This window comes from Rhinatrema bivittatum, chromosome 5, assembly GCF_901001135.1.
Source record: "Rhinatrema bivittatum chromosome 5, aRhiBiv1.1, whole genome shotgun sequence".
Lineage (NCBI taxonomy): Eukaryota > Metazoa > Chordata > Amphibia > Gymnophiona > Rhinatrematidae > Rhinatrema > Rhinatrema bivittatum.
In genome coordinates, this window is record NC_042619.1 from 24,687,689 (window position 1) to 24,702,013 (window position 14,325).

The 14,325-nt window shown below is 50.9% G+C and overlaps 1 protein-coding gene across 1 annotated transcript in view; it reads left to right on the top strand.

Moving 5' to 3' along the window:
- The first annotated feature begins 431 nt into the window (after nucleotides 1-431).
- MOGAT2 (monoacylglycerol O-acyltransferase 2) overlaps nucleotides 432-14,325 on the top strand; it is a 74,018-nt gene continuing 60,124 nt past the window's right edge. Inside the window, exon 1 of the mRNA XM_029602148.1 lies at nucleotides 432-538. Within this exon, the coding sequence (XP_029458008.1) occupies nucleotides 445-538 (94 nt within the window). The 5' untranslated portion in view covers nucleotides 432-444. The remainder of the gene's footprint in view (nucleotides 539-14,325) is intronic.

Consider the following 14,325-nt stretch of genomic DNA (forward strand, 5'->3'; position numbering starts at 1 on the left):
ATATATATATAATATATAGAAAGGGCTATAATATATATATATATATATTATATATATATATATATATATATATATAATATATAGAAAGGGCTATAATATATATATATATATATATATATAATATATATATATAATATATAGAAAGGGCTATAATAAGTAGGAGCAGCAGAGGTGCATGCATGAGGCGCGTTTCAGTCAATGCCACGCTGTGGGGTTATCAGAAGCGCTGCCCAGCCTTTGCGTGACCAAGAGGGGGGCCCCGGCTGGACTTCGGCCACAAGGCTGCGGGGAGGACCTGCTGCCGCTGCCGCCTCTCCGGGCCTCCTGCTTGGGATGGGCTGGGATTTGCTTGGTTCACATTGCGACATAACTTTCTGTGTGTGCAAGGCACCAGGAAGTCTTTACCCTCACTCTGCCCCCTTCTTAAGCTCCCGAGCGTCCACGATGCCGATCGAGTTCGCTCCTCTCTCCATTCCCGTGGAAAGGAGGCTGCAGACGGCCGCTGTGGTTCAGTGGGTCTTCTCTTTCCTGGCTCTCGGTAAGACCTGTTGGGGATTTTTTTTTTTTTGTTTGTTCCCTACATAAAACTAAGTTGGATAGAGACCTCACATCTGGTCTTAGGGTGTCCCTTCCTTTATGGTCACTCATTTCGCTGTTGTCTTAGAGCCACCGAAGGGTTTGACCTTCAGTGTGCTACAGTTAGATTTCAGCTGTGTTTAGAAATACGGTCATTGCGGATATCCTGAAAGCCAGCTCTGTTTGTGACCCTCAAGGAACACCTTTGCCCTCTGCTGACCTATGGAGGGCACCTGAGATCTTCAGGCAAGGGGCATTTGACTGTGAAGGGCAACAAACTTCCCCACACGCAGGGGTAACCGCGGAAACCCAAAGAGCGGCTCATGTCACAAAATTAAAGACATAGCCGACAGAGATAAAAATTAAATCCATTCTTCTTCCCATTCGGATTTACAGCACCAGTTCTGACATCTGCGCATGAGATCGCCAATAAGTGAATAAACCGGCACACTAAACGCATGCCCTATATTGCGCTCTGCCTAGGGTCCCTCCCCACATCCAGATCTTTTTTTTTGTTGTTTTTTTTTTTTTTGAATCATTCTTTCACAGTAAAATGACTGTTGTGCAAAATTTACGCCAAAGAAAAATTTAGCACATAATCATTATTATAAAGATTTGTTAATACGATAAAAAGGAACAGGAGGGCTTCCACGGAAACCTCCATCCAGTGCGATGAATGGGGAACTAAATCCTGCAAATGCAAGAAGCAGCGAGGCCTGTCAAGTAATCAAGGTGCCTGACAGCAAAGCCAGGGTTGCACTGAGCCGTGCAGGAAGCCCATTTAAAGAGCACTGCCCGTGATTTATTTATTTTATTTAGACAGTTTTATATACCATTGCACGGACAAATCCATCTCAACGGTTCACAATTGCTCACAGTAATTTGGAATAAAACGCTGCCAGTTCTGCCACGGCTTTACGTCTCTCCGCTGGGAGGTGAGCAGAGGAGGAAGAGCAGAAAGGTGGCCCGGTGCCTGCCTGGGAAGCCCCGCTGCGGGTCAGCGCCTTTCGTCCGGCCCTTTTCTGTTTGCCCTGCTTTCCGTGCCCACGCTGGGCAAGCCCGTGCCAATAAGAGGAGGCAGCTCTGGCCCCGAAGTGCCACAAACAGATTTGGTTTCCCCGGGGAAATCCGCAGGGAATACGCACGAGAGAGAGAGAGAGAGCGAGCTGCCCGCAATGGGGGGCGGGGCATGCAAATATCCCTCATGCATATTCATCGAGGGGATATCCCGGAAAGCGGACTCGCTTGCGGCACGGTCCGTGATCTGGAGGAGCTGCGCTTAGCGTCTGACCGGGTCAGCTTTGTGCTGACCTGTCTGATGGGGCCGCCGCTCTTTTACGCTGCCATTCAGTAATAAAGGGTCTGGATTTCACCTGAGTACACATAAGAGAGAGAAGGAAGGCGTCATGCATTGGGCGTGGGCAGAAATGGTCTTTGAAGTTCCAGTTGCTTAAAAGAAAACCAGAACCTTTGAGCCGCCTGCGTGAACTCGGCAGGAAGGAGCCTGCAAATAATCTCATCTCCCTAATCAGTAAGGAGGTCAGTGACAAGGTCATAGTTCTGCATGAGGAAACGAGCACCGTGCAATGCTCGCCCTCAGGTCTTACTTTCAGAGCCACTCTCTGTATTGCCTGGCAAACAGGCTCAGGTCAGAGAGTTAGGGCGCATGGACAGTAGGGCAAGACCGATTTTCTTAAGTAGTCCCATGCTTTTTTTTGCTTGCCTGCTCCTTTGGGCTTCCAGTTTAATCGGAACCAGCCTCCTCTAAGGCTATGGCACCGTGAGCCTTCATTCCTAACTACTTGGGATTCCCCCGTCACTTGCCCCACTCCATCCAGCCCAGCCATCAAAGTGACGGTCCTTGAACGCAGTCGGTGTGCATACTATGTCTGGCCACTAGGTGTCACTGCTGTGTGATGACTGAGATTCCCTCTCTCTCCAGGGGCTCTGAGCACTGCCTCAGCAGCAGTCCCATGATTTACTGAATTTCCCAGACAGTCCCAAGTTTCCAAAAGTGACTTAAGGGAGACTGAGGAAGGAGGGGCTGGGGCCAGCAGACAACACTCCCCCCCCCACCCCCCAACCCTCTAAAAAGATCAAAAATAGCACTTAGGTTATAAATACTAAGTGCAGAATCTGGAACTGGCAAGAACAGTGATGTGTCAGTGAGACGGTTGGTTTGTATACGGTTACTGAACCCTCCGTCACACCTTTACATAGAATAAAAAATAAATTATATATATGTAACAGCGGGGCAATTCCTGGTGGTCTAAAGGTTCTTTCAAGACTGGTCGATCAGATAGTGTAGCAAAATCCTTACTGTGACTGCTCTGATGTATGCTAGTCAGGGCTGGAAATCACTTCAGACAACGCCAATAGTGGTGGTCCCTACTGATCTGACATATTATTTACAAGCTGCTCCACAGGCACGATTGAGCCTACACAGGTGTAGCCCCCGCCCCCTGGCTCTTCCTTGGCAAGGGGTGGGGGTCCTACTTCTGGAGTGGCTACGTCCTGACTCGCTCACTACATACCGGGGCACAAGCTTGTGCTTCAGAGGCCTTGGGTGTTCTGTTGGAAGCCTCTCCAAGCCACAAACTTTACTTGCGACACAATGTCCTCGATGGCAATGATGTGACACAATGTCCTCGATGGCAACGATGTGACACAATTATGCACTTGCTCGGTGGTGAATCCATGGTAATAAATGAGTAGGACGATCTGAGTCCCTTAAAGGGTTGCTTTCTTTGGGTTCTCCTCACGAATGGCCATGTGGTCTCCCTAACCCTCGAGACACGCGTACTAACCTGAAATCCCATTCCTGACGACGCTCTGGCCTCCTCTCTTCTCCTTGCTCTTAGGGAGGGGCGCTCTCCTACGTGACACTGGATGGAGGGTGTTGGGTTTGTGGCATTTTAGAGATGATTCTGCCCACAGGGAGGAGCCCCATGGGGAACTACAGAGATTGTCTAAACTCAGATAGCAGACACAGTTTGAATGGAAGGCTTTATTGTACTGCTTGTAGATAGATGGTATGAAGCAGGAAGGTAAGGCACTGAGGTCCGCGAGGTGCCAATATGTTCAACAGTCTCAGATGAAGATTCTCACCCAGATGTTACAGAGAGGCGGAAACCCGCGGAGCGTGCAACACCGAGCCTGGTGGGTGGAGTTGGAGCACCGGATCATAAAGGTACTCACGTGAGTGTAGGGGTCTTCCTGGTAGAGATGGTGGGACCGAAGGTCTGTGGTACAGGATACTAGAACGGTAGGCCCTCGAGGAGCGAGTACCTGGTAGTCCAGAGGTCCTGTAGGAATAAGAGAGAGAGAGACCCCCGAGGAGCGGGTGTCTTGAGCTTCTGAAGGAGCGAGGCCCTTGGAGTGTAGAGTGGCGTCTAAGCGAGCAGCTTAGAGCGGTCAGAGTAGCTTAACTGAAGTCCTTGCTAACTCAATGGTGGTAGTGAAGTGGAGGCTTTAAATACCCGGAGGTATTGACGTCATGCGGTGGGGACTCCCCCGAGGTTCCCGCCATGACATGTATTTGAGCATAGGAGAGGTGCGCGTGCCCTAGGAGGCCACGGACTGGAACGCCCATGCTAGACTGGAGACGCCGAGGCCCTTGGCACCGGAGGCCGCCATCTTGCCCAAGGAGGAAGAAAAGGGAAGAAAAGAGGTAAGACAGAGCGGTCGCAGCCATTTGCGACCGACGGATGCAACAGAGGCTCTCCTTCTCCCCTGCTCAATATGTCTGCTTGGTTAGCAGGAGGGGAAATGCTGAACGGGGAAAATCCTGGCGTCTTGCTACAAAAGCCTCCCTGCAGGCTGTCAAGAGCCCCGGAATTAGCAAAAGACAAACATGGACAAACGGGGCTGTCTCCCACCGAGGAGACGAAGCCCTAAAAATAAACGCTTTCTTGCATTGTCTGGAGACCCTTCATGCTTTAGTTCGCATTACAGAGACAAAACTCTTGGCTCCCAGGTCACAGGATGGAAAGGTGCAGGGCCCCTCTTCTCTAGATCCGTTCCTTTGATTTAGTACTGGGGCCTGTGGGGGAAGTTGCACAGGTCAAGCAATGAGAAAAAAAAACCCTCCTGCAAATGACCTTTGCAGGGGAGAGGGAATGGACGTCACCCTTTTCTTACCACTCTTTCTTTTCCTCCTTTCTTTTGTCTATTTCTAGATAACGCTAGAGGTCACGATAGCAAACCCAAGGAATAAACCATTGTGGCATGCCTCACAAGGGAGAGCTTGGCAGACGGTTTAGTCCACCTAACCCTCTACTCTCACCGTACCCAACAAGTCCGCTCTAACGGGGGTACGCTGCCTTGGTGAGCTTCCCAGTGGGACCTTACCACAGGCATAGCGGGTTCCGTATCAACATTTCAAGTCACAGTCCGCAGATTTCACAAATCCCTTTTCCTTGTGTTATGACTGTCGGCTGCGTCCTGCCATGCCTGGCCCTCTACTCCGGGTGAGCTTGCGACCCTGGCCAGTCACTGTCGCCGCGCTGTTCCTGGTCCTCCTTGCTCCACGTGGCAGCTGGGATGCCGTCGACCCACGCTCCAACTCTGGGCCTCCCTAGGTGCGCGCACCATCTGTTCTCTTTTTAAAGGGCCAATGGCGGGAACCCCTGGGCCGTCCCCGACTGATGACATCATTACTCTGAAATATTTAAGCACCTCCCTTGGCCTATGCAAACTGACTTGGCAACAAGTTCCGTGAGTTCTCTGGTGCTTGTTCCTGTTATCCGGACCCATGGTTCCTGCCTTGGATCTCTACTCTCTGAACATAAGAACATGCCATGCTGGGTCAGACCAAGGGTCCATCAAGCCTAGCATCCTGTTTCCAACAGAGGCCAAACCAGGCCCTCGGCACCTGGAAGTAAAAAGTCAAGCGGGTCTGCTGGATGAAGGTAAAACAAAGGTAGCTGCCGCAGCCTGCACCGGGGAGCACAGCCATACCAGGCTGAGAGGAAATGAGGCACCATGAACAGGTGATTCTTGCATCCTGTGCTTGCTTTCCCTCCACTCATGTGTTCTGCAGCTGCTCTAGCTGCCCGAAGCAGAAAGCTGATTGATGCAGTGCAGTGGCAATAGACTGGCAAGCTTCCCAGACCCTGGAGATGGCATCTCAGATTAGTGGTGCATCGCACAGCCCTCTCATGAGTTGGGTGGTGCCTGTGCACTATGGACTCCACGCCCCTGAGCAGGTAATTCATTGATACATCTTACTCAAACTTCAGATATGCCACTCAGAGTGGAGCTCCAGAATTTTAAATCCTCGTGGTTTCTCCCCAGCTTGCACATGCGAATCCTCTCTATCATTCTTTATTGAACACTCCCCTTTCTTAGCAGGTGTTTACCTGGTGAATGCTTGTCTGTACCAGAGGTTACCTTGTTGAAAGGTGTCACATTTTCACAGCCATGGATTAAACATTAAGTAAAATAAGAACATGTTTGAGTCAGGGCCGGCAGCAATCTGGAAGCGGTGGCAAGCAAAGCTGAAGTCCAAACGAAGAGATAAACAAACATGGTCAGGCGATGCAGAGGTCCGGGTCTGGAGAGAGGCAATGGAGTAGTCAGGCAATGCAGAGGTCAGGATCTGGAGAGAGGCAACGGAGTGGTCAGGTGATGCAGCGGTCCGGGTCTGAGAGAAGGCAAACGAGTGTTCAGGTGATGCAGAGGTCCGGGTCTGGAGAGAGGCACGGAGTGGTCAGGCGATGCAGTCTGGGACTGGAGAGAAGCAACGGTGTGGTCAGGCGAAGCAGAGGTCCAGGACTGGAGAGAAACAACGGCGTAGTCAGGCAAAGCAAGTCAAAGTCCGTAGATCAACTGATAGAATCCAGTAGTAAGAACACAGGAACCAGGAAACCAGGAACAAGGAACATTCGAAGAACAGGAACACTGGAAATGAGGGGAGAACCCTCAGGAGGGCAACGAGTACTCGACCAGTGAAGGCGACGCTAGGGTGAGAAGCCTGAGTTTAAATACTGTACACTGTTGACGTCATCATCCGGGCCGCAGCTAGGTTCCCGCCGCGGTCCCTACTTAAACTTCAGCGATGCGTGCGCGCGCTTAGAGGGGGCGCGGCGCCAGTCAGCGTCTCTCCGTGGGCCACGCGAAGAGGCCCGACGAGAAGCGGCAGCTGGACCGGGAACGCCAGGGACTGTGGCAGGGCCAGAGGCACCATGGGAGGCCCGCTGACGGAGCTGACGGCCCACCGCTGCCAGCGAGGAGGAACCAGAAATAGAAGTCATTGTAGAAAGGTGAGGGGGCCGGTGCTGCGGGTCTGCTGCGGACAGCAGGCGTAACAGAGATCCAGGGAGGTCAGGAACTCTCCTGGTTGTACTGCCATTATTAGAGAGTGAAGAGTCTCCATGCGGAAGTGTAGTATTCGCAGATGACGGTTGACGTTCTTGAGGTCCAAGATGGGTCGGAATGATCCTTCCTTCTTGGGAACAATAAAATAGATAGAATAGCACCCCGTATTTTGTTGGGACGTAGGAACCGGAGTTATTGCCTTCAGACTGAGTAGTCTTGTCAGAGAGGCTTCCACTGCCAGTCTCTTGGTGTGGGAGTGGCAGGGTAACATCATAAATTTGTTCCTAGGGATGTTGCGGAACTCCAGAGAGTAACCTTCTTGAATGATTAGTACCCATTTGTCCGACATGATCTCGACCCATCTTTGGTAGAAGAGGAAAGTCGACCCCCTATTTCCTCTTCCCGTGGATGGGTCGGCCCCTTCTCATTGGGGACTTCGGCTGGACCCTGCCCCCGGGCCTGTTCCTCTCTTGGTCTGTCAGTTCCGAAAGGGCTGGGATCTTCCGGAGAGATGAGGAGCCTGGAACTGTGAGTTCCTGTAGAGTCTAAAGTACTGCGAGCCTCTGCCCCTGGTTCTTCTGGAGGAGGGGTCTGGGATCTTTTACTCCTGTCTTCCGGTAGCCGAGGCACATGGGATTCGCCTCACTTGCTGGCTAAGATCTCCAATTTGCTTCCGAATAAGAGAGATCCTTTAAAGGGCATTCTTGTGAGATTCACTTTAGAGGTCACGTCAGCAGACTAATTCCACAGCCATAACTGTCTTCTGGCTGCCACTACCGAGGCTACTCCTCTGGCTGAGGTACGCACTAGGTCTGAGCTTGCGTCTGTCAGGAAGGCTGCTGCAGGTTCCATCATCTTGCCGGTATATGTTCTGGAGTTATTTGCCTCTCTCGAGAGGAGCAAACAGGAACGTGCCACCAGCGCAGCAGGAAGCAATCTGCAGTGTCATTGCAGTTGCGTTGAAGGCCTGCTTAAGAATGGATTTCCAATCGTCTATCCTGAGTGTCCTTCAATGCAGCCCCTCCCTCAACGGGAATGGATGTTCGCTTTGAGACAGCACAGACCATGATTTTCCAATTTCGGAAAGCGCAGGCGTTACTTGGCCGCTGGTTCCAGAGGGTATAAGGCTTCCAAGGCCCGACCCCCTTTAAAGCTGGCCCTCCGGGGTATCCCACTCCAGGTCAGTCAGTTCCTGGATGGCTTCCATCATCGGGAAGTAGCACGAGGCTTTGCGAAGGGACACCAAGATTGGGGTTCTTCTTTGGTTCCGCCATAGGGTCCGTGCCTGGAATACCCAAAGTCTTCAGAGGTCTGGGAAACAAGAGTTGGTAATTCATCCTTGTGGAAGAAGCGAAGCATGGTCCGCTATGGTTCCAGACCTGGAGGGAGTTCTCCTTCTTCCAGGGAGCCGCCATCATCATCTGAGGTGTCCGGGTACCTGTCGGAGAGACCTCTCTTAGTTAGGCGAGGCATTCGAAAAAGGGCCGGGAAGATTTTGTGCTTCCGGCAGGGGTTGAGCCTGTGTCGCAGCCGGGGCTGATTGTGTCTGAGCGAAGGCTTGCAACCCTTGGAAAAATTCTAACTAGGAGAAGGTCCCAGGGGGAGTCGGAGTAGGGGCCCCTGAGGTGCCCTCCTGTGGAGAAGCCATCTCTGAGTTGCATAGGTCTGGGGAGCTATCGTATGTGGTAGTTCCGGACCCGTCCTCGGACAGTGAAGGATCGGGCTTTGGCCCCCCCGGGCTTCTTCGCAATGCTGACACAGGCAGGACTCCAGTTCAGGCTGCGCAGCTTTTATGTGGCAGGCTGTGCGAAGAGAGTGCCTTCTGGCCTTCTTGGGCGCCGGTGCCATTGCCTCTATGTCGAAGCGCACAGGTAAAGAGCTTCAATGCGCGCGTGTATTTGTGCGCGGCTGTAGTTATGCACACGGAGTGCGCTCAGTTGTGTGCGCGCGGTCATGTGCACCGCTGTGCGCGCGGTTGATGCGCATGTCTGTACGGGGACGGGCACAAATTAGGCGCATCGGCCGCCCGGCTTGCCCCGGGCGTACCGACGGACGAGAAGGGAAGATGGCGCCGATGCCTCCCGCATGGAAGATAGCGCACCCCCCCCCCCCCCGAGGGACTCCATGTGTGTGGACCCTTGCATGGGATCAGGGCCTAGCCCAGCCATGGCTGCTCAACCCGATCGGTGCTCCCTTTTAACCTCGCCGGAAGAAAGGAATCGGTACGGCAATCCGAGCTCTGGAGACCGGAGACCTGAAATTTAAAGTTTTCTACTTACCTGGTCCCGAGATGGTCTCCAGCTGCGGGGGGAGAGGGTTTTACCTTCACTGCCGCGCTCGGTTATGCACCCGCTGCCTTTCAGCCCCTCTGGAGGCTAAATCCACGCCGGGAACCGGCTACCAGAACAAGGCACACCTCTGAAGGATATCAGAGATCACCTCAGGAATTCTCAACTGGGGGAGGGACCCTTAGGTATCACCGCAGGAGAGCGGGGCTCGATCTTCTTTAAGGTAATTTTGTCTTCTTGCTGTAATTTCCTAACACCTGTGCTAGTGTGTGAGATAGTGTCCACATCTGCTAGGAGACGGAGAGATACTGAGGAGCCGAGGTCAGTGCGGGGGTTTATCTAGGGTGACCTCAGCTTTGAAATCTGACTCCGTCTCCCATCTGCTGGCAGAGGCGCACATAACCCACTGGTCCTGAGTCCATCTGGCTACACGCTAGGAAATCAGAATTCTCTAGTGGGAATGCAGGGGAAAAGAAGCTGAGTGAGGTACTCAGGGGCTTGTTTATTCACACACTTGTAGACGAAGCAGTGGGTTTCGAATTGTATTCTGCTTTTGGACTGGGATCCAGCACAGCTGATGTAGTATTGGTTGTTCTGTGGTCGGTTGCTTTGGCCGCTGTATTCTGTAGAATAGCGATTCTCAACCAGTGAGTCGAGACATACTAGTGGGTCACCAAAAAATTTGACACAGCAAGCCTATGTTTTCTATGCCAGCCACATGTGCCTGCTGCTTGAGGAGAGTGCAGAGCAGGAAGTAACCTGTGTGGGTTTTTAGTCTGACAAATAGCAGGTGCAAGTCTATGCATGGACTTTTTCCAACTCATTTTTCAAAAGCAAATTTCCTTCTCTTTGGAAATTGGGGGCATGGAAGTCAATCCCTGGATTGCTTGCGGTGACCTCTGGACTCCTCCCAGGGGGATGCTGGGAGCAGTATGCAGATGAGCCTTCCAGTCCTCCTCTACTGCAAACCGTGCGGGGCCTCTGGAAGCTGGGGCGTGGAAGACAATCCCTGGATCACTTGCGGTGACCTCTGGACTCCTCTCCCGGGGGATGCTGGGAGCAGTATGCAGATGAGCCTTCCGGTCCGCCTCTACTGCAAACCGTGCGGGGCTTCTGGAAGCTGGGGCGTGGAAGTCAATCCCTGGATCGCTTGCGGTGACCTCTGGACTCCTCTCCGGGGGATGCTGGGAGCAGTATGCAGATGAGCCTTCCGGTCCTCCTCTACTGCAAACTGTGCGGGGCCTCTGGAAGCTGGGGCGTGGAAGTCAATCCCTGGATCGCTTGCGGTGACCTCTGGACTCCTCTCCCGGGGGATGCTGGGAGCAGTATGCAGATGAGCCTTCCGGTCCTCCTCTACTGCCTTTGTCAAACGCCTTCTGAAAATCCAAATACACTACATCCACCGGTTCACCTTTATCCACATGTTTATTAATCCTTCAAAAAAGTGAAGCAGATTTGTTTAGGCAAGACTGCCTGAGTAAATCCATGTTGACTGTGTTCCATTAAACCATGTCTTTCTATGTGCTCTGGGATTTTGATCTTTAGAATAGTTTCCACTATTTTTCCGGGCACTGAAGTCAGGCTCACTGGTCTATAGTTACCCGGATCACCCCTGGAGGCCTTTTTTAATATTGGGGTTACATTGGCCACCTTCCAGGCTTCAGTTACAATGGATAATTTTAATGGTAGGTTACAAATTTTAACAGGATAGAGAGGGTGGAAAGAAGCTCCCATCCCAAATAATATGCTCCATGGAGGCATTAAACAACAGAAAAATGAGGGGATAGCCATGGTATGCTGCTTCTGGAAGGGAAAACAGAAAATCCGCACCCTAAGATGGTGGTCTGAGTATTTATATCAGAGGAACACACCATGTACACTTTTTCATAGGAGTCCTACCTACCTACACTAATGCTCTATGTCCTCCCCCACACAATTGGTATAATCTGATTGACTCCTAGTAGGGAACGTGTAGGATCTCTACAACTGTAATGCTGGTATCATGCATGAGTGGGCATTCGGGGTTACTTACCTTAAAAACTACCAATGGAACAAACTTCTCCTTCCCCAACGTACATTTCAGGCCACAACATTCATCTTCCCCGCACCCTAAAGAATCCTCCTCCTAAAGGACAATGTCTCTTTCTTACTGCCATGACACCCTTCTTAATATTCAAATCACGCAACACAATCTTTTATGACAGGACATAAATGACTATGCAGCCGGGGACTACATCCAGAGCCCCCCCTCTCCTCTGGTAAATGCCCGGGTGCCCTTTAAACCACGTTAGAGGGCACACAGTGCACGTGGGTACCTGGCACTTGAAAGATCAGCCAGGCTTGCTTGGGCTGGAAAATGCCCGCGTGCATTGCAGTTAGGCGCCCAGTTAAAAACGTCTCATTGCACACGTTTGTCATTTAGTAAACTTGAATTGTTTTTTGCCATAAGGCTGACAATGCGTAAAGACCTGCCCACGGTGCTCCTCATTTTTTCTGATCCTTTGGGACACCACACGTGGCTGACGGGAGGCTCACATGACCGTGCCAAAAAGGAGACGCTTCTAGGCAGAAATCTCAAGGCTCACAGCAGCCAAGAATAACCTCCGGCCTGTTCTTCCACAGCCCTTCAGGATGTCTCGTTTGGTGAAGCCTTTCGGAGCCTCATCGTTTTAGCTGCAAGATTTTCATCCCTCAACGTTAAAATAAAATTTCCCTTAATGTATTGTGCACTACTCAGAAAAGTAAGGAGGGGGCAGGGAGGGACGGCGGATTCATATGCCCTGCTGCACATCTGGTGCAGAGGTTATGGAACATTTCTGTAATATAACATGTGAACATGCCTGGGCAGTCCCCGTCACCTGGAATGGAGGTGTCTGAGGCGTGACGACTGAATGTTGCTGAGGATGTACCACACTCCCCTCTGCTTCCTTGAAGGTTATCAGCAGCAATGATCTTTGCAACTCTTTATTTAAAGGCTTTAAAGTGCATCCAGCAAGGGGGACTTTGTCTTGTTTGGCCAGACCCTGGTTTTCATTACAAGGACTGTGAGGCAAGACTTTCAGCCTTAAATTCTTCTTCTTGCATTTTATGGTTCCTTGCCATCCTTCTTCTAACAGTTTTCTGGTGACCGAGCATTTTTTTTTTTTTTTTTTTTTTTTTGCATTCCCATGGACTTTGACCTCCACGGAGCACAGCAGATACTTTTTATGACACTTTGTCTCAAATAAAGCTCTGATCTGAAGCTTTCGCAGGCAGGGCTTGCATTAAAAAGGGGAAAGCAGTAGTGCAAGGCTTATTTTGACCCATTCTATCCCAAGCCTCAAAGATGCAGCTTTACCTCCCTGAAATGCACCGCAGAACATCTGGAATGCAGTGCCTTCAGAGGGCTTTATCCTCCCGCACTAGGGCTGTTTCTGATCTTTGCAATTTAAGCCTAAAGTCACAGCTCATATAGGAGGCAATTTTCAAAGCTGTGCAGGCAGGGTACAAAACCCCCTGGGTACTTTTCCCTGCAGATTTCGTACCTTCTTCTTAAAAGGGAAGCATGCATGAAAACTGCCTAGCGAAAATGCTCCCGCAGGGCTTTCCACCTACATTTACCATGGATGCTTTTTCTGAGAAGTAGGTGCCTTGTTGCACTCCTCACCTTAACCCCGACCCCCCAGAAGGCATCCACTCGATGCTGGGGTGGAGAAGCACACGCATTGTGGCACAGTGCACATACTTTTACCCACGTACATGGGACCCGCGCTCAAGGAAAGGGGTGAAGGAGAAGAGGCAAATCTTGAGCTGGGAATCAAACGGAGGGAGGGTGTCTGCGAAGTAAATGTGATACTGGTAGGCCATGCTAAAACAGAGGGCGCCGAAACGGAGGAAGATCTGATGCACGAAGGGGGCAAAGTTATGCGATGGCACCAGAATACGAGAGGATGGGGAGATGTGGAGGCAATGGAGAGACTGATGAGTAGATAATAGGCCAGCAGGGAGTCCAGGGGGAAGTCGACAAAACGAGGAGAGCGATGTTAAACTGACTAGATCAGGAGCCCATCGGAGGCCATTGGGGACTAGAGTAATGCAGTCCTACTTCTGAGAGTGGCTAGGGAGGTGAGCAGCAGCTTGTTGGGCTTCCTGAAGTTGAGAGGCTGGGGATTCGGACAAGGCCATAGAAAACACAGCTGCAGTGAACAAGAAGTGAAGTGAGACATGCATGAAGTTCGCTGTAGAAACAGAATCTGGACCAGGGGTGAACGCGGACAATATTGCGTAAAGATGATGGGAAACAGATTTACTGCTATTAAAGAAGAAAGTCAGAACATAGATCGGGATCAAGGGGATTACCAAGCGTGCAGACTGTGAAGACAGATGTGAGGTTTGAGTTTCTTCGGTTCTTTATTTTGGCTTAGTTTAATATATTTTAGGCCAGTAGTTTTCTCCTGGTCCTTTGGACCTCCAGTGCCCTTGGAACGCCTTCTTTCATAACTACCAGGGGATTTCTCCCCTATTTGATATCCCCTCTCAACTCACGTAGTCCAGTCGTCATAGTACAGTCTTCAGCTGGGGGCCATACACCAGGGCTCCTTCAGAAGCCCAGCAATCATGGGCGCTAACTCCGGCCACTAGGTGTCGCTCTTCTGCTTCCTGATCTAACTTCTCCTCTCCTGTAATTCAGAGACGGGAGGGGAGGCGGTGAGCCTGGAGAAGACGTTGCAGAGCAAAGCATATCCACTCTGCTCCCTAATCCAGTCCTTTCCCTCCTTTTGCTCCCTCCTCCCCTCCTCTTTGTAGGAATCTAGTGAGGAGGGGTGAGGCTGGACTGCATAGTAGAGCAAAGAAGAATTCAGTCTTCATCTGCAGATTTCTATTTCTAATTAGTCACTCACTTATTCTGTATTTAGTAAGCATCTGTGTCCTGCATATATGACCAAGGTGACGAGTTCTTCTAGGATGTAGTATCTGTGTAGGAATCTGTAGCGGATCAGCTTGTCCTGTTTTCCCAGCAGGAGGTATATTGGTGTTCTAGGGCCTGGTGGTTTAAGGTTTAAGGTTTATTGGTACTTATATACCGTTGTCGCGGCATAGCCTTCACAGCGGTTAACATAGTAATAAAATACAATAAAAGAAAATTACAAACGATAATAATAAT